The sequence below is a fragment of the Lissotriton vulgaris genome, chromosome 10, assembly GCF_964263255.1.
Source record: "Lissotriton vulgaris chromosome 10, aLisVul1.2, whole genome shotgun sequence".
NCBI classification, from domain to species: Eukaryota; Metazoa; Chordata; class Amphibia; order Caudata; family Salamandridae; genus Lissotriton; species Lissotriton vulgaris.
The window spans coordinates 963,350,018-963,369,908 of NC_141698.1; the positions used below are offsets into that span (position 1 = coordinate 963,350,018).

At 47.9% G+C, this 19,891-nt stretch overlaps 1 protein-coding gene across 3 annotated transcripts in view; it reads right to left on the minus strand.

Annotated features, from left to right (window-relative positions):
• Positions 1 to 19,891, minus strand: part of DGKB (diacylglycerol kinase beta) — a 1,765,597-nt gene that overhangs the window by 1,350,827 nt on the left and 394,879 nt on the right. For all 3 annotated transcript variants that reach the window (XM_086941963.1, XM_086941961.1, XM_086941962.1), the window contains one exon: positions 2,728 to 2,847. In XM_086941963.1, coding sequence (XP_086798089.1) covers positions 2,728 to 2,847 — 120 coding nt within the window. The remainder of the gene's footprint in view (positions 1 to 2,727; positions 2,848 to 19,891) is intronic.

The window sequence follows — 19,891 nt, forward strand, 5'->3', positions numbered from 1 at the left end:
CTAACCACATGCTTGGTATTAAAGTTGGCAACTACGCAGTCGACCTCATCCTTGATAGAATATCCAACCCAATTCAAACATCTTGATATTATCATTTGGTTACAAATATCCCAACCCCATACCCCCTTTCCCTCAATTGGGAGTTAAACCAATGCGTTGTTTTTGCCATCAATTGATCTGTAGATTTGATCTGACCAGCATGTAGGGTTGGTACGTTCCTCACAACCACCACCAATGGTGCAGCGGCTGGAGGAAGATGAAATACACTGGAATCATTCCTAGACAGATCGTTACCTAATCCAGAGTGCATAGCTGCTAACTCACAACCTGTACCCCCCGGGGCAGTGCTTGAGTGGTTAACTAAGCCTGATGAAAAGTTATTTTGAGGGGTATCATTAGTTAACCTAACACAAGCTCTCTCACATCTGTCTCCATGGGGGTGTTCGGGATAACCTGGGCAAATTCACTCAAGGTATTTCCCACCTCGCACACACCACCACTCTGAACAAATTCACCAATGCCTGAGTTTTCAACCGCCCCTCTATTCCTACAAAGTAACAAAGGCAAAGGGTCAGATATTAAAGGGATAACTGATGGAAAACTAGCAACTATGAGGTTAGAAGACACTTCAGGTACCGTTTCAGATGGCGGAATAATTTCCCTCAAAGAGGTCATAATGGAACCATAATTAGTCACCGCAAGAAGTTCCGGATTCATTAGTTTCTCTTCTATTAGAGTCAGTCTCTCAGATAACGGAGATAAAGAAACCAAAATAAGGTCCCTCATTTTAGCCCATAATCCTTTTTCAAAGTCAAGCACAGACACACCAACTTGGTCTGTATTTTGAGCTCCAAAAGGAGGAGTAATAGGCTGAGCAGACATATGTGGAATAAGGTTTGCCAGCCCTCCATTCTTATTCATTTTAGGCATCTTAGCATTCTTTTGTCTTTGAGGACCCCCTCTTCGTTTCCTCTTTACTGCTGGCTCCGGTAATATTTCCAAAACTTGTGACTTGGATTTAGGCACAGACCTTGTAGTGACACGTTCATTCAAAGTGCTCACTGAACCCTCATGTGCTAATACAGGAAAGGCAAGGCTAACTGATAGCTCATTTACTGCAAGAGTATCCAATGGAGAAGGAGGATCAGTCTCCTCCTTCTCCATTGGAAATCCTTATGGGACCTTCCTAATTGGGGGAAACTGGACCCATGGGCAAACATCGTTCGGGCGAGCGTACAGACATCAAACCGCCCAGTGACGAGCGTTTTGTTTGCATTGGATCAAGGGATAGATGACGCTCGGTCAGGGCAATTTCATGGGCCAAAACAGAGCTAGCTCCTATTAGAAATTGATCAAGTGTCCCTACCACTCTTCAGCCCATGACGGCATTCCTCCCCCGCCCCTCCTGGATATTCATCCTTGTTTCTACACAATAGCAGCGTAGCGTCCTATAATTCCAGACTAGCAATAGCCACAACAGAAGGTAAACACTGACATTCAAGTTTTGAAATTTTGAAGTTTAAGAGATGGGACCCAGCCAAGCCTCAAACAACCTCGAACGGGCTCAAACGGGCCTGCCCTTGGCCCGGGCTTTTGCGAGGTGCTAAGTAAATAGGCAGGCAGGCAGGCAGGCAGTGATTGTGCTCAGGTACGGGCATGTCCTCAGGCACCCCGGAACTTGAAGTCTCTTAGACAGCAACGTCCGTAACTTCCCAAATCAAGCTGCACACAGGACTCCACTCACGGCCGCCGCTTTCGGGAAGGCTTCGCAGCTTAGGCCACACACAGGACTCCACTCGCGGCACCCGCCGCATTCAGGAGCCCATCCGTGGCTCTGGCTGCACACAGGACTCCATTCGCTGCTCCCGCCGTGTTCAGGAGACCACCCGCGGCTCTGGTCGCACACAGGACTCTATTCACAGCCCCCACTGCATTTCGGGAAACCCTTGCGGCTCCGGCCGCAGACATGACTCAATTAGCGGCCCCCACTTCCTGCTTCCAATTCACGCAAGTGAATCCGTTCACTCAGATCCTCCAGTGATACAACTGCGGCGCTGTAAGTATAGTTCCATCAAAAAACTCGCTGTATCTATTGCACAGGAATCTATTCGCGGCGCCTGCTGTGTTCGGATGACCACCCGCGGCTTCGGCCACACACAGGAGTCAGTTTGCGGCCCCCACTGCGCTCGGGAAATCCTCACGGCTCCGGCCGCACACAGGACCCAATTCGTGTCCCCGGGAAAACCTTGCGGGTCCGGCTGGAAGCAGGACTCCGCCTCCTCAGTAGCTTCTTCCTGGCACACAGGACTCAGTTTGCGGCCTCTGCCTCATTCAGGAAATCCTCACAGCTCCGGCCGCACACAGGACTCAGTTCGCGGCCTACCCACGTTCGGGAAATCCTCGTGGCTCTGGCCGCACACAAGACTCAATTTGCGGCCCCCGGGAAATCCTCGCGGCTCCAGCATGCAGGATTCCACCTACTCACCGCCAGACTCGTAATCAGCCCCATAGACCTTCGCCACTGTAGAGGCAATTACTACTGGGGTTTCAGAGCTTTTTTACTCCATGGTAGAATTTTTTATTGAGTATAATAATTAGCAACTATGCTTATAATAAGTCTAATTTTGAAGATCAGTTGGAAAGAAGTGCTGCACTATATTATAAAAATGAATACTATAGAAACGAACCACAGTAATCTATTGCAAATGTGTACTTTGCTGTACTTACATTTTCTAAACCAAGGAGCACCAGAAGTGGGATTGTTGTCATTCCTCCTTGTATCCATTCTTCCAAGGAGACTATCCCATCATGATTGTAGTCAATTTCTTCCATCATTTCATGAAGAATCTAAATTATACAAACAAGAAATACATTTACAAATGCATTCATAGAAATATGAAATAGAAAACCAAAATAGTCATCTTTTAACACCTTGGCTGCTACTTGAATTTTTCCCCTGTGCTGGACATTCCAGAACAGGGTGTGGTCATGACGGAACCATTCCGTCATCAGCACAGCTCAGCCATGACTGATGACGGAATGGTTCCGTCACAAGCATCAAAGGGGTTAATATTGTGGCCGAATGTTCAATACTAGAGTATTCAAATGAGTAAAAATCTATTGGGTGTTAACTCAGGAGCCAAACATCTAGATAAGAGGTTTATACTTCATTCAGTATCAGATATTTGTGTGAAATTTAAAATACCTTTCACTATGTTAAGTAGATTGATACATATTACATTTAGTTCAGTGCATATCATGCATACCAGTAAGCACTAAACTAACATAGCTACCTCTGCTAACAGTATTTCCAAGCACCCCCGAACCAACATGTTAATCTCTGATGATGAAGGCCAAAAATTCCGAACGATTCTGAAAAGGGGGTGGTGATGAACAGAGTGTCTGAATTAAGCAGACCACTCTTACCCAGTCCAAAGATCAGGGCTTGATCCATCACCATTATTTAGCTCACTGCACCATCCCAGCTCAGAACCTGGCTATATGCAAATCAGTCTGTCCCTGGCCCAGTGCATCATGGGAACAGGGCAGACTAAACTACCAAGCCAATTCTTCACCAGAAAGGAGACAAGCTTCCGGGGACCGGTTTCTGGCATTTCAGCCGTCGTCGGCCCGGCTTGCTTGAATCCTGATGGTGCAGTGAGCAAGGGACTCATGTCTGAGTATACCCTGCCACACCTATAGTGGCCAAAAACGATTCAGAAAAGGGGGTGGTGATGAACAGAGTGTCTGAATTAAGCAGACCACTCTTACCCAGTCCAAAGATCAGGGCTTGATCCATCACAGTTATTTAGCTCACTGCACCATCCCAGCTCAGAACCTGGCTATATGCAAATCAGTCTGTCCCTGGCCCAGTGCATCATGGGAACAGGGCAGACTAAACTACCAAGCCAATTCTTCACCAGAAAGGAGACAAGCTTCCGGGGACCGGTTTCTGGCATTTCAGCCGTCGTCGGCCTGGCTTGCTTGAATCCTGATGGTGCAGTGAGCAAGGGACTCATGTCTGAGTATACCCTGCCACACCTATAGTGGCCAAAACCTATTCAGAAAAGGGGGTGGTGATGAACAGAGTGTCTGAATTAAGCAGACCACTCTTACCCTGTCCAAAGATCAGGGCTTGATCCATCACCGTTATTTAGCTCACTGCACCATCCCAGCTCAGAACCTGGCTATATGCAAATCAGTCTGTCCCTGGCCCAGTACATCATGGGAACAGGGCAGACTAAACTACCAAGCCAATTCTTCACCAGAAAGGAGACAAGCTTCCGGGGACCGGTTTCTGGCATTTCAGCCGTCGTCGGCCCGGCTTGCTTGAATCCTGATGGTGCAGTGAGCAAGGGACTCATGTCTGAGTATACCCTGCCACACCTATAGTGGCCAAAAACGATTCAGAAAAGGGGGTGGTGATGAACAGAGTGTCTGAATTAAGCAGACCACTCTTACCCAGTCCAAAGATCAGGGCTTGATCCATCACCGTTATTTAGGTCACTGCACCATCCCAGCTCAGAACCTGGCTATATGCAAATCAGTCTGTCCCTGGCCCAGTGCATCATGGGAACAGGGCAGACTAAACTACCAAGCCAATTCTTCACCAGAAAGGAGACAAGCTTCCGGGGACCGGTTTCTGGCATTTCAGCCGTCGTCGGCCCGGCTTGCTTGAATCCTGATGGTGCAGTGAGCAAGGGACTCATGTCTGAGTATACCCTGCCACACCTATAGTGGCCAAAAACGATTCCGAAAAGGGGGTGGTGATGAACAGAGTGTCTGAATTAAGCTGACCACTCTTACCCAGTCCAAAGATCAGGGCTTGATCCATCACCGTTATTTAGCTCACTGCACCATCCCAGCTCAGAACCTGGCTATATGCAAATCAGTCTGTCCCTGGCCCAGTGCATCATGGGAACAGGGCAGACTAAACTACCAAGCCAATTCTTCACCAGAAAGGAAACAAGCTTCCGGGGACCAGTTTCTGGCATTTCAGCCGTCGTCGGCCCGGCTTGCTTGAATCCTGATGGTGCAGTGAGCAAGGGACTCATGTCTGAGTATACCCTGCCACACCTATAGTGGCCAAAAACGATTCAGAAAAGGGGGTGGTGATGAACAGAGTGTCTGAATTAAGCAGACCACTCTTACCCAGTCCAAAGATCAGGGCTTGATCCATCACCGTTATTTAGCTCACTGCACCATCCCAGCTCAGAACCTGGCTATATGCAAATCAGTCTGTCCCTGGCCCAGTGCATCATGGGAACAGGGCAGACTAAACTACCAAGCCAATTCTTCACCAGAAAGGAGACAAGCTTCCGGGGACCAGTTTCTGGCATTTCAGCCGTCGTCGGCCCGGCTTGCTTGAATCCTGATGGTTCAGTGAGCAAGGGACTAATGTCTGAGTATACCCTGCCACACCTATAGTGGCCAAAAACGATTCAGAAAAGGGGGTGGTGATGAACAGAGTGTCTGAATTATGCAGACCACTCTTACCCAGTCCAAAGATCAGGGCTTGATCCATCACCGTTATTTAGCTTACTGCACCATCCCAGCTCAGATCCTGGCTATATGCAAATCAGTCTGTCCCTGGCCCAGTGCATCATGGGAACAGGGCAGACTAAACTACCAAGCCAATTCTTCACCAGAAAGGAGACAAGCTTCCGGGGACCGGTTTCTGGCATTTCAGCCGTCGTCGGCCCGGCTTGCTTGAATCCTGATGGTGCAGTGAGCAAGGGACTCATGTTTGAGTATACCCTGCCACACCTATAGTGGCCAAAAACGATTCAGAAAAGGGGGTGGTGATGAACAGAGTGTCTGAATTAAGCAGACCACTCTTATCCAGTCCAAAGATCAGGGCTTGATCCATCACCGTTATTTAGTTCACTGCACCATCCCAGCTCAGAACCTGGCTATATGCAAACCAGTCTGTCCCTGGCCCAGTGCATCATGGGAACAGGGCAGACTAAACTACCAAGCCAATTCTTCACCAGAAAGGAGACAAGCTTCCGGGGACCGGTTTCAGGCATTTCAGCCGTCGTCGGCCCGGCTTGCTTGAATCCTGATGGTGCAGTGAGCAAGGGACTCATGTCTGAGTATACCCTGCCACACATATAGTGGCCAAAAACGATTAAAAAAAGGGGGTGGTGATAAACAGAGTGTCTGAATTAAGCAGACCACTCTTACCCAGTCCAAAGATCAGGGCTTGATCCATCACCGTTATTTAGCTCACTGCACCATCCCAGCTCAGAACCTGGCTATATGCAAATCAGTCTGTCCCTGGCCCAGTGCATCATGGGAACAGGGCAGACTAAACTACCAAGCCAATTCTTCACCAGAAAGGAGACAAGCTTCAGGGGACCGGTTTCTGGCATTTCAGCCGTCGTCGGCCCGGCTTGCTTGAATCCTGATGGTGCAGTGAGCAAGGGACTCATGTCTGAGTATACCCTGCCACACCTATAGTGGCCAAAAACGATTCAGAAAAGGGGGTGGTGATGAACAGAGTGTCTGAATTAAGCAGACCACTCTTACCCAGTCCAAAGATCAGGGCTTGATCCATCACCGTTATTTAGCTCACGCCACCATCCCAGCTCAGAACCTGGCTATATGCAAATCAGTCTGTCCCTGGCCCAGTGCATCATGGGAACAGGGCAGACTAAACTACCAAGCCAATTCTTCACCAGAAAGGAGACAAGCTTCCGGGGACCGGTTTCTGGCATTTCAGCCGTCGTCGGCCCGGCTTGCTTGAATCCTGATGGTGCAGAGAGCAAGGGACTCATGTCTGAGTATACCCTGCCACACCTATAGTGGCCAAAAACGATTCAGAAAAGGGGGTGGTGATGAACAGAGTATCTGAATTAAGCAGACCACTCTTACCCAGTCCAAAGATCAGGGCTTGATCCATCACCGTTATTTAGCTCACTGCACCATCCCAGCTCAGAACCTGGCTATATGCATATCAGTCTGTCCCTGGCCCAGTGCATCATGGGAACAGGGCAGACTAAACTACCAAGCCAATTCTTCACCAGAAAGGAGACAAGCTTCCGGGGACCAGTTTCTGGCATTTCAGCCGTCGTCGGCCCGGCTTGCTTGAATCCTGATGGTGCAGTGAGCAAGAGACTCATGTCTGAGTATACCCTGCCACACCTATAGAGGCAAAAAACGATTCAGAAAAGGGGGTGGTGATGAACAGAGTGTCTGAATTAAGCAGACCACTCTTACCCAGTCCAAAGATCAGGGCTTGATCCATCACCATTATTTAGCTCACTGCACCATCCCAGCTCTGAACCTGGCTATATGCAAATCAGTCTGTCCCTGGCCCAGTGCATCATGGGAACAGGGCAGACTAAACTACCAACCAATTCTTCACCAGAAAGGAGACAAGCTTCCGGGGACCAGTTTCTGGCATTTCAGCCGTCGTCGGCCCGGCTTGCTTGAATCCTGATGGTGCAGTGAGCAAGGGACTCATGTTTGAGTATACCCTGCCACACCTATAGTGGCCAAAAACGACTCAGAGAAGGGGGTGGTGATGAACAGAGTGTCTGAATTAAGCAGACCACTCTTACCCAGTCCAAAGATCAGGGCTTGATCCATCACCGTTATTTAGCTCACTGCACCATCCCAGCTCAGAACCTGGCTATATGCAATTCAGTCTGTCCCTGGCCCAGTGCATCATGGGAACAGGGCAGACTAAACTATCAAGCCAATTCTTCACCAGAAAGGAGACAAGCTTCCGGGGACCAGTTTCTGGCATTTCAGCCGTCGTCGGCCCGGCTTGCTTGAATCCTGATGGTGGAGTGAGCAAGGGACTCATGTCTGAGTATACCCTGCCACACCTATAGTGGCCAAAAACGATTCAGAAAAGGGGGTGGTGATGAACAGAGTGTCTGAATTAAGCAGACCACTCTTACCCAGTCCAAAGATCAGGGCTTGATCCATCACCATCCCAGCTCAGAACCTGGCTATATGCAAATCAGTCTGTCCCTGGCCCAGTGCATCATGGGAACAGGGCAGACTAAACTACCAAGCTAATTCTTCACCAGAAAGGAGACAAGCTTCCGTGGAACGGTTTCTGGCATTTCAGCCGTCGTTGGCCCGGCTTGCTTGAATCCTGATGGTGAAGTGAGCAAGGGACTCATGTCTGAGTATACCCTGCCACACCTATAGTGGCCAAAAACGATTCAGAAAAGGGGGTGGTGATGAACAGAGTGTCTGAATTAAGCAGGCCAATCTTACCCAGTCCAAAGATCTGGGCTTGATCCATCACCGTTATTTAGCTCACTGCACCATCCCAGCTCAGAACCTGGCTATATGCAAATCAGTCTGTCCCTGGCCCAGTGCATCATGGGAACAGGGCAGACTAAACTACCAAGCCAATTCTTCACCAGAAAGAAAACACACTAGTTAGACTTGTCAGCCTTTGTATGGTATTCCCCCAAAGTGTTTGCCTTACTCCTCCATATTTTTCTGATCTTCTTTTTGATGTTCTTAGCTACCATTGCTAAAGTATTAGTGCCAACTCCTTAAAACATGGTAATATTGGTTTATCCTCGGTTACCATATTTAATGTACTTAAAACTTCCGAGTAAAGTAATATTATATGTACCTAGGGCCTGTAAATGGAAAACTACTAGTGGACCTGCAACATTGCAGCCTGTGTGCAATCTTTAACTGCCTTGTCGGCCAGGCAAAATAAACCTTTTGGCAGGCCCACCACTGTTTTTTTCATACATACAATGCACCCCTAGGACAGGCTGTAAATGCCCCACAAGGCAGGGTTCAATTTATTTAAAAAGTAGGTCCTGTAGTTTAAGTTTTACATGTCCTGGCAGTGAAATACTCTTAAATTTGTTTTTTATTACTGCATGGCCTGCATCCCTTGCAGGATAACATTGTAGTTACCTTGTTACATTTGTTACGCTCTAACTTCCAAATGAACAGTTCTAACTGGGTGTAGTTGGCAGTTGGTCTTTGTGTATTCCTCCTGGACATACACACACAAAAGAGAGTGTAGCTGTGTCAGATGGGCCATCACTGGCAGGATGGGATGGCCGAGTTAGGTACAGCCCCACTAACACCTTATTATTGCCCAAGATGGCCACCGGAGCAGGAGCCTGCTAAGAGCTCCTGGTGCTTGGGATTCCCCTAGAGGGTTTTATCCCGGTCAGCACCCTCCACTCCGCGGAACCGAATTCGTAAAAGTAACAGGAGTAACCAGCAACTTTTATTTCCTCTTACCTGTCCGGTGGAAGGCTGGAGCAGCCCGTCGCAGCCTGGGTCAGCTGGAGACATCACCTCTCCCAACGAACGTCTGCTGAACACGGGAACCGGATGCCCCGAGCCTCGATGCCCTGAGCCTGCGGAGAGTCGGCACCCTGATGCGTCGCTGTGAGGCTCCCCCAGCACGATTGTGATCACGAAAAGGGCTCCTGCCAGCGTCGAGTCCTGTGCCCGGTTGTGGAGCGACCTGAAGCTGACCCCCTCCCCCACCCCTGTATCGGAGCAGTGGATATACCGATAAACCGATGGGCTCCGGCGTCGGTCGAGCCTTTGAGCCTCTGGAGGATCGTTGCCCAGAAGCCCTTGGACTTTGTAATTGTTGACCAGTGCAGGATACTTAGCAAATAAAGAAGCACAGCATCATAACCGGCGTGCGTTCCACCGAATGGCGCAATACCGAAAATGGCCGCCGCAGTGGAACGCATAACTACAACTCCGACTCTGAAGCCGGGAAACCACTATCTCGGATGCCCCCGCGAGGAGTTCTCACTATTGCCGTGTTCGAGGATCTGATTCTGCTGGCACAACTACCGCCGAGTACGATCGGCTGCACCGGAGAGTGGCCCCCCTCCCACCCGCTCCAAGCGCAGGCTGCGGATTGCGGCAAATGTGAGTCAGACCTCGGTAATGCATTTGAGGAACTGATTCTGCTTTCTCGACTACCGCAGGGCACGATCGGCTGCACCGGAGAGTGACCCCCCCTCCCACCCGCTCCAAGGCGCAAGCGACTGATTACGGTGCCTGAATGTCGACGGACCCCCCCTCCCGCCCGCATCACAGCATAGGAGGTTGGATGCAGAACCAGGAAGGACGCCGAGTCGGTGGATCCAGCTCCCTGAAGCACTGGGAAACGGAGGGGAAGTCACAGTGGCGCTTGGGATCTGCTGATCTGTTGATCTGGGCTCGGGGACCAAACAAGAGCTGAAGGTCCGACATGAGCCGCCCCCACCCGGGACCGGATATGTGTCATTGAGCCCCCCACCTCCCAGGGACATACAGGTTTGGAGCATCGATTGGAGGCATAAGGTATTTATCCCACCCCACCCACCTGTGCACATTTTTAGTCCACCTCCTTTGTACAAAATGGCTGGGGCCATTAAACTGCTCGCATTCGTAAGCTCCCTCCTTTGAGCAACATGGGGCCATAAATCTGTAGAAATAAATCCTCGCTAGTACCTTTGATGTCCACGAGGCTCCACAGCTCTAACTCCCCCACTTTTCCTCACCGGCAAGCTATGAGCATGCCTGCCTGAATAGAAAGTGAAATGGTCCTGCTCTGAGCCCAAAGTAACAACAACAGACAAAGGACCAATATTTCCATCTCCCCCATCGGTTCGGCCATCTTACCATGTCTATCTGGGGGAGACCATCATGGCCTAGTCATCTCTACCATCGACCTTAAAGACCTAAGACCTCTTTGACTTTCAGACTACTTCTTATTAGCGGTTGCACAAGTTACACAGCTGGACGTTTTTCACGGCGGATTTAGATAGTTTGCTTCTTCACAGTGATATGTATTATTTTATTCCTGATTGTATTCAGCACACTTCACTTTTTTCTGCACCAATTGCAATTGCTACCCATATATTAATGCCTCGTACAGTAGCATTATATTCTATATATTCCTAACTGTATCTTGCACGTCCCACTTTATAGTCACCGGTAATGCACCGTTTGCTACCTCATATATTCTTCTTCTTCTTGTGCTGCTCGCTAATGCCACTTGCTGTGCCATTTAATCTGTGTCTTAATCTATGTGTGCAACTGTATTCCATCACTGTACCTTACATATTTGTGACTACTCACTATTAGCACCTTTGATCTAGATACTTGTGTGGTCTGCACAGTTATTTTATTTTAGCTTATTCAAGTTTTTCTTTCTCAGGGCTATATTCCACATGTTATACCTCATATATATTCCATATGTTATACCTCATATATATTTCATATGCTATACCTCATATATTTTTCGTGGCCGTCCACTAATGTCACTTGTTGATTCATATAAGTTATGTGTGCAATGGTATTCTGACACAGACTCCGTATCCTACATATTTACATAGATATTATTACGGCTTGCTCAGGGTTTATTCCAGTATTTGTCAGTATTATACTGTTACTTGTTTCAGCACTTGTTTATAACCTACATCGAACTCACCCCTATTCCTAATTGTACTGTCCCTTCCCTTATACGCTGATTACTATCGCATATATGTTAACTGCTCACTTTATTCTGCTCCCTCATATCCTTAGTGCGCACCCTATACTTGTGCAACTCGCACTCATATCAAGTGTCAATCTCGTATGCACCGAGTACTACCTCAATTACCATGGCAACTCACTAGTGTCAGTTGTTCTTGCACGCACCATCTACTACCTCTCCCAATTATCTCACTATTTTCGTCTGCTGTACTCTGCACATAGCATTACTGTGAACGCACTAGTATCACTTTAGGCCCTCGCAACTGTCTAGGACAGTGCACCCTTCCCTACTACACCCTCCTTCCTACACCCCCCCTACACCTATCTAGACTGTTCTCCCATTATGGAACCCGTCGGCAAACACACATATAAAATCAACTACCCACCAGCACTCACTAAAAAAGCCGCTAAACTCTTTAAACACAACTTCCTGAGGTCCCACCCTGAAACTCCGTGTGCAGACACCTACTTCTCACCAGTCAATGGTTCACTGAACATTGATATTATCTTCTACACCACACGCAGAGCCCAATGGAGAAACACGTTCCGCACTCTACTCTCCGTCTCCACCTCCAGGAACTTCGCGCATGGCCTAAAACTTACCATCACTCCGTCACAACTCTTCCCTGGCAGAACAACCATCACTATATACAATAACGGGATTATCCTAATTCAATCCACAGACAAGAACCTGGAACTACTAGACAATCTGTTCCCCACGTTCAAACAGCACCTCACCAGTCATCGGACACCCACTCATAGCATCCGCAGGCCCATCACTCCTGAACTCACAGCCCCCAACCACAACCCTCCTAACCTAGCTCATACAGACATAGATCCCTCACCCACACATTCCAGCGATACCCCCTCCCCCCCCTACAACCTCACCCTGTCACCCTCCCATACCACACCCATTCCCGTCACCCCTGACACCGCAGCCTCAAACCACACCCATTCTAATCCACCCCAACCCCTAAACTACATGCACCTCTCCTTTACTCCCGACACCCCAGTCACTCATCCACCTACCATACCTACCTCACTCCCGTCGAGCACAGACATAGACTACTTACCCTCTTACACCAACCCCACCACTTCCCCCCACACACCAGCCCTCATCCACTTACCCACCCCTAATACCACAGCTCCCACCCAAAAAGACATGCACCACCCCTCTACTCCCGGCACCTTAGTTATTCCCCCACCTACCATAGCTATCCCACATCCCGCAAGCACTGACATAGATCTTTCTCCCTCTTACAACAACAACCCCACTCCTTCCACCTACACACCAGCCCTCATCCCCGTTCCTCTCACCCCTAATACCACAGCTCCCACCCGCATCCAGACTATCCTAGATCAACATCAGACCGACACACACAAAGGCAAACCCCACCCTTTATCCCCACCCATTCTCAGCCCCCACTTCCTCCCACTAACTGATCACACAGAACACTCCACCTCCATCAGCCCAACTCGACCCTCTCTAAACAGAACCATCTACATTCCCACTACCCCCCCCAGTCTTACCCCCCATCACCCAACCTCCACCCACTTCACCACTAATAAACGCCCATCCTCCACCATGCAGTCTACGCCCACAACCAATACTCACATCCACACCACCAACCTCCCCCCTATGTCATCCACGCCTGACCCTCCCACCCCCACCTCCAACACATGTCCCTCAGTGGACCACATTACGGCCTCCCTCCTCCAACTCAAAGAAGACATGTACAGCATCAAACAACAACTACTCTGTCTATCACACTCCAGCCACCCCCCACCCAACACTCTTCAACAGATCAAACAAGACATTCACATCATCAAACATTTACTCAGCACACACCCCCGACACCACTCACGCGTCTCCACCATCACCTCCCCTCCCAACTGGTCCTCCACCCGGGCGGCGAACTCACGCACTCGACTTCCACCACACTGGACCTCAATCCCTGTTCACAATCGTGAAAACCGCCCCCTTCGCTCCTGCAACCCTCTTTCGGACCTAGACACAATCACCCTCCTCCGCTCCTATGACCCAGCTCCCCTCAGCAACACACCCGACACACTCACTGCCATACCTACGATTCACTCCAATCCCCTTAGACCCCCCACACTGAACAACAGAGTCGCTATCCATAGTAACCTGAGTAAAGTCCCCCTCGCCCTAGAGCACCCTTCCACCCTCGACACACCCCGTCTCAAATGCACTCTCCTAAACTGCAGATCCGCCGCTATCGCCGATCTCATCCAAAAATTGGATCTGGACTTAATCATCATGACGGAAACATGGCTAACAGAGTCTTCTACACCTATAATGGACATTCTGGTTCCCCCCAACTACCTCATCACTAGACTTGACAGGTCTGGCAATAAAAAAGGTGGCGGAATCGCATGTATATACAGGAGCAACCTCTCTGTACTGAAAGTATCTTCACCTTCCCCGCCCTCCCCATCGTCCTGTGAATACATCAGCCTAGATATTATCAGTGAGGGCAAACCGATCTGCACTCTTCACGGCGTTTACCACCCACCCGGTGACAACCTCACCTTCTCCCAACAAATCATGGACATGATCTCAACCAACGCCGGGCGGCAACTCACACAAATATACCTTGGGGATTTCAACCTCCACTGGAATGATCATAATGATGCTGTGGTAAAGGGTCTGAAGAATTTCCTCAACGCCCTTGACCTTACACAAATTTGCAACAGTCCAACACACAAGAAAGGCTCTATCCTCGACCTCATCATCTCCAAAGAGGCCGCTATCCAACTCGAATCTATCCAACCCTGTGACTGGTCGGACCATCATATCATCACGTTCTTCATCAATGAAAAAGTTAAATTTAACCCTATCCAATCCGCCAGGCCCAAAGTCTGGAAAAGAGACATGAAAAAACTAAACTCAAACTCTCTGCCCTCCAACAGCTACAACTTACTACTTCCTCCGGCTGGCGTGAAGGACGTCCAATCCTTGACTGATCACTATCTTAACAATATAACCGCAATAATTAATGAAGTCGCGCCCTTGCAGCTAAAAAAAGACACCACAAAAATCTCCAATCCCTGGTATGACGGGAGTCTCAATGACGATAGACGTGCCATGAGATTGTCTGAGCGCTCCTGGAGATCAGCCCCCTCTGCACTGAACCTAAAAAACCTGAAGAAAAAGAGAAATGCCTACTTCAGGAAAATAAAACGATCTAAATCAGACTTCTTCAGCCGTCAGCTAGACCAAGCCAAAAACCGTCCGAGAAAGCTGTTTGAGCTTATCCGATCACAAACCAAAGAACAACCCCAACCACTCAACACTATGTGCAATGCCCCTTCCTGCGAAGACTTCGCCGCTTTCTTTAACCTAAAAACGGATAACATAAAGAATGATCTCCTCATGGACGCAAGCCTCTATCCCAAACCACACGGCATAACACCCACTAAACCAAAAAACAATGCAACCTGGTCAACCTTTGTCACCTACACGGAAGAAGAAATTGGCAAACTGCTCAGCACTCTGAAACCATCCAATCACCTCACGGACCCCCTTCCTGCTAACGCTGTAAAAGCTCTTACCCCGTCGCTCCTTCCACTCTGGACCAAAATCATTAACAGCTCACTTCAACAAGGAATCTTTCCCGACTCCCTCAAAGTTGGACAAGTAACACCTTTGCTAAAGAAACCTACAGCCGACCCTTCTGACCTAAACAACTACCGTCCCATTACCAACATTCCAACTCTTGCCAAACTGCTGGAAAAACGCGCACAAATACAATTGAATAATCATATTAATCAATTTGATCTCCTCAACTCTCACCAATCAGGCTTCCGAGCCAATCACAGTACGGAAACTGCCATGATTCACATAATCGATGACGCCCTCCAAATCCTAGATCATAACGATACCTGCCTCCTCATCCTCCTTGATCTCTCCTCCGCATTTGACACCGTCAAACATGAGAACCTACTCGAACTATTAAACACAAGAATGGGCCTATCTGGAACTGTGCTCAAATGGTTCACTTCTTTTCTGCATAACAGATCGCAGAAATTCAAGAGCAACAACTTGATGTCCGCACCAAGACCTGTATCGCTAGGCGTACCACAAGGATCCTCCTTATCCCCAACTTTGTTCAACCTAGTTATGGAACCTCTCACCACCTTGCTGCAAGAATCCAATGTACATTTCCACATGTATGCTGATGACACCCAACTCTATCTCAAACTACAATCACCCAAAGACATCACGCTTTTGAACTCAACAATCAGAAGCACCCAATCCTGGTTGGCCGCTAATCATCTCAAACTCAATGCCCTTAAAACAGAGTTCCTCCTGATCGCCCCTCCCGCGAAGATCACTACCGCGCAAATGTGGCTTAAAGACCTAACGGCACTCAATGTCCAACCCACCATCGTGGACTCAGCGAAATCCTTGGGCATAACACTTGACACCAATCTCAGCATGCAGGAACACATCAACAAAGCAACTAAGGGAGCAAACTACCAAATCAACACCCTGAGGAAACTGAAACCTTTCCTTCCAGCCAAAGACTTCCAAACTGCGGTACAATCACTAGTCATACCTCGAATAGAATATGGCAGCACCGCCCTTTGCGGTCTCCCCCTAGCCACTACGGCACCCATAAGAGCCTCTCTAAACGCCGCAGCGAGACTTATCACTGGATCAAAAAAACACTCTCACATTTCCCCTGACTTCAAATCCCTGAACTGGCTGCCGTTTGAAGCCAGAATACACCTGAAAATCGCTTGTTTGACCCACAAGGCTGTGCACCTGAGCTCACCTAGATACCTCGCTCAGAAGCTGACGATTTCTGGAGGCTCCAGGAACACTAGAGGCACAAACAATCTTTTGCTAAAGCCTAAAAGATTCCGCAAGGAAAAAACCTATAAACGCTCTTTCTCAGGAATGGCCCCCAGGATTTGGAACTCTCTCCCCCCTGAAACAAGGCTCATCACCTCTACCATACTGTTCAAGAGAGAAGTAAAAGCAATCCTCATGGCTAAATACACTTGAACGACTATTGGGGAAAAACTACAAAGACTCGATACTCATCTGTACTACTTGTTCGAACCCTTGTATCTTATGTATCTTATATCCAACATATCTTATGTTGACTCTGAAATTGATTTACTTGATTGTGTTATGATATCACTTCAATGTACTTCTAACATGATTGATGTATCTGCGTATACATGCTCCCCTCCTCTGTAAAGCGCTCTGATATCTGCGAAGATCTTGTTCGCGCTATATAAAACTTTCAAAATAAATAAATAAATAAAAATTAGGCTGTGTCCTGTCTTCACACAGGATTGCATACCCCTTGAAGTTAGTCTGGAGCCAGGGAGGCAGGAAAACTCTGCACTTCCAAAAGGAACTTATAGAAGGGTTTCCACTTCAAAGGTGGCACCTGGCATAAAGATTGGACCTCCGACACCAACTCTTCAGTATACATCTGGACCTGTAGAAGACTCTGCTAGGATGAGGGACAGCTTTGCTACTAAAAGGACTGCTACTCTGCTGACCTGCTACACTGAAGGACTGCAGCCTGCTGTGCTGAACTGCTATCTGCTGCCCTCTTGCCTGGATGTAAAGGACTGGGCCTGTAACCTGTCTCCAGGAACACCAGAGTGATACCAAGGGCTAGTCTCTTGTATATCAGCACCTAGACTCTGCAACTGTGAGTTCTACCCTAACAATTGGAGCTACCCCAATCCTGGACCCTTAGAAGGGGGCCTGAAGGTGCTCTGCCAGGCCAATTGTGGACCCCGTGGAATCGACACATCTCCTCTTCTGCACAGCACAATCGTGCTTCACCTCTGCTGAGTGAACTTTCTTTTGCAAGAACTCTGCATCACTACAGCAGCCTCACAGTTTAAATATTCAACATTGCATATATCCAGTTCCACTGATTAGATTTTTGTTGTTCTGGACTTGTTTTATTTATTAAAACCTACTTGATTTTCCAATCTGGTATGGGATCGTTCTTAGGTTTCGCCTGAGCCAGAGCATGCGGTGCTCTGGCGTGACTTAGTAAGGGCTCCGAAAATGCTACCACTGTGGTGATGTGCGAGCTGTTATGCATGCGGGCTCTCGCTTACAAGCAGATGCTGCATCTGCTTTCACTTTTCTGTTTTTACTTTCGGCGCTGCGCACGCGATGCTGCATATGCTTTCCCTTTTGGTGCTGTGTGTGCGATGCTGCAAATCACAAAGGTATCTTCTATTTGTGGATGTCTATGTTGCATCTGCTTTCACTTTTCTGCTTTCACTTTCGGCACCGCGCGTGAGACGCTGCATATGCTTTCACTTTTGGCGCCGCACGCGCGACGCTGCATATGCTTTCACTTTTGGTGCTGCGCGTGCGACGCTGCAACTCACAAAGGTATCTTCTATTTGTGAATGTCTTAGCGCAGAAAACAATGACCAATATCTGGTGTTTTTCTTTAGAAAACTGTCTTCAGATCGTTTCTATACCCTTTCATAAGTTCACTTGCATCACTGTTTATGTATTTTTAATCCCTGGTTACAACCCTTCCTTGCCAGCTGGCATGACTTCAGACAGCACAGCCTAACGTATTTCAGTGGTATCTGGGGATTTGTACTTGCTTTCTTTCCCACTCTACACTTGCTTTATTTATTTAGTATTGTATCTCACAGGTACGTTCAAGAGCTCCTCAGCTGCTGTTTTGATCATGGAAATGTCATGTTTCCTGCTTTGAAAAGTGGTTTGCAGTTAAACAACAAACACTTTAATTTACTTGGACATCATTTTCCTGTGGCGCTGATCACTTCTAAAGTGGAGAGCCATGTTACTTCAGCTGAGCTAAGCCCCTATCTTCTTTATCGGTGGCTAAACCTGTACACACCTGTAAACTTTTAGTGAGTGCACTCAACTCTGTAGACCTTAAACTTCTCTTTACCACTCCCACCCATCAACAGGGACATCTATTAGACCCTATCTTTGCAAATTGGGAAGGTATTAAAACTTCTCCCCCAATTCCACTAATTTGGTCTGACCACAGCATGGTGCCGTTTGAGATAACTAGAAAATGTATTAAAAATATACATACTAAACATCCGCCTTACAAACGCCGGAATTTTAAAAAATTCACCCCTGAATTTTTTAAAAATATGCTAGCCGAACAATCCCCTTTAACAGGGAATTCCCTGCAAGAGGTATGGGACAATTATGAACTCTGGTTAGCTAAAGCTTTAGACAAAATTGCGCCATGGACTACCAAACCTCCAGCCAGACAGTCCAAAACCGCCCCTTGGTTTTCAGAGAAACTTAAAACTGCTAAAGCCCTATGCAAATCCATAGAGCGTAAATGGAGGAAAAAGTATACTCCGGAACTCAAAGAAAGCTACAGAACCGAATTGAAAAAATATCAGAAATTGGTAAGAACAGAAAAAAGTCATTATTACAAAAGCAGAATTGAGGAAGCCAAAAACCCCACGAAAGAGTTATTCTGCATCTATAGAGAAATCACCATTCCTACACGTCTGGATACTAAAGATACTTACTCCACAGAGATATGCGATCGGATAGCTGATTTCTTTGTGGAGAAAGTAGAAAAAATCCATGCCACTTTTTCAAGCAGCACTAACATAGCTAATGACAATGCAGATAACCAAAGCTCCCTTACTCACAAATCCCTATTCACCAGGTTCAGAACACCGAATAAACAGGACCTAATGAAAATTATCAATGGAATATGCTCTAGCTCCCCCACTGATGCCTGTCCCCCGGAACAATGTAAGGCTGTCATGGAAAATACATTAATAGATCACATTAGTAACATGATAACCTTATCGTTCCAGGAAGGCCACGTCCTGAAAAGCTGGAAATCTGCTCAAGTAATACCTTTAAAAAAGAAACCGAACATCCCTATGTCCCAATTTCAAAACTTAAGACCTATCTCACTTCTTCCCTTCTGTGCCAAAATTATAGAAAAGGTGGCAAATAAACAACTTATGGAGTTTCTGGAGAAAGAAGCCCTCCTCCATCCCTCCCAGTCAGGATTTAGATCAGGACACTCAACCGAATCGGCAGTCCTGTACTTGACTGAACGTATTCGGAAGATGGTGGACGAGGGAGAGACAGCAGCGTTGGTCCTACTGGACCTAAGTGCAGCGTTTGACACCGTGCTGCACTCAACGCTGCTGTCTCGCCTCTCGGACATGGGAGTAAAAGGCTCAGCACTCACCTGGTTCCAGTCCTTCCTGACTGACAGAACATTCCAATTTCATTGCCCACCCTTCAAATCATCGCCCCGCAGTGTGAGCCATGGGGTTCCACAGGGCTCTAGTTTGAGCCCAACGTTATTCAACATCTATATGGAGCCCCTGGCACACATTGCGGAGGAGTTTAGGGTGGGCATTGTCAGCT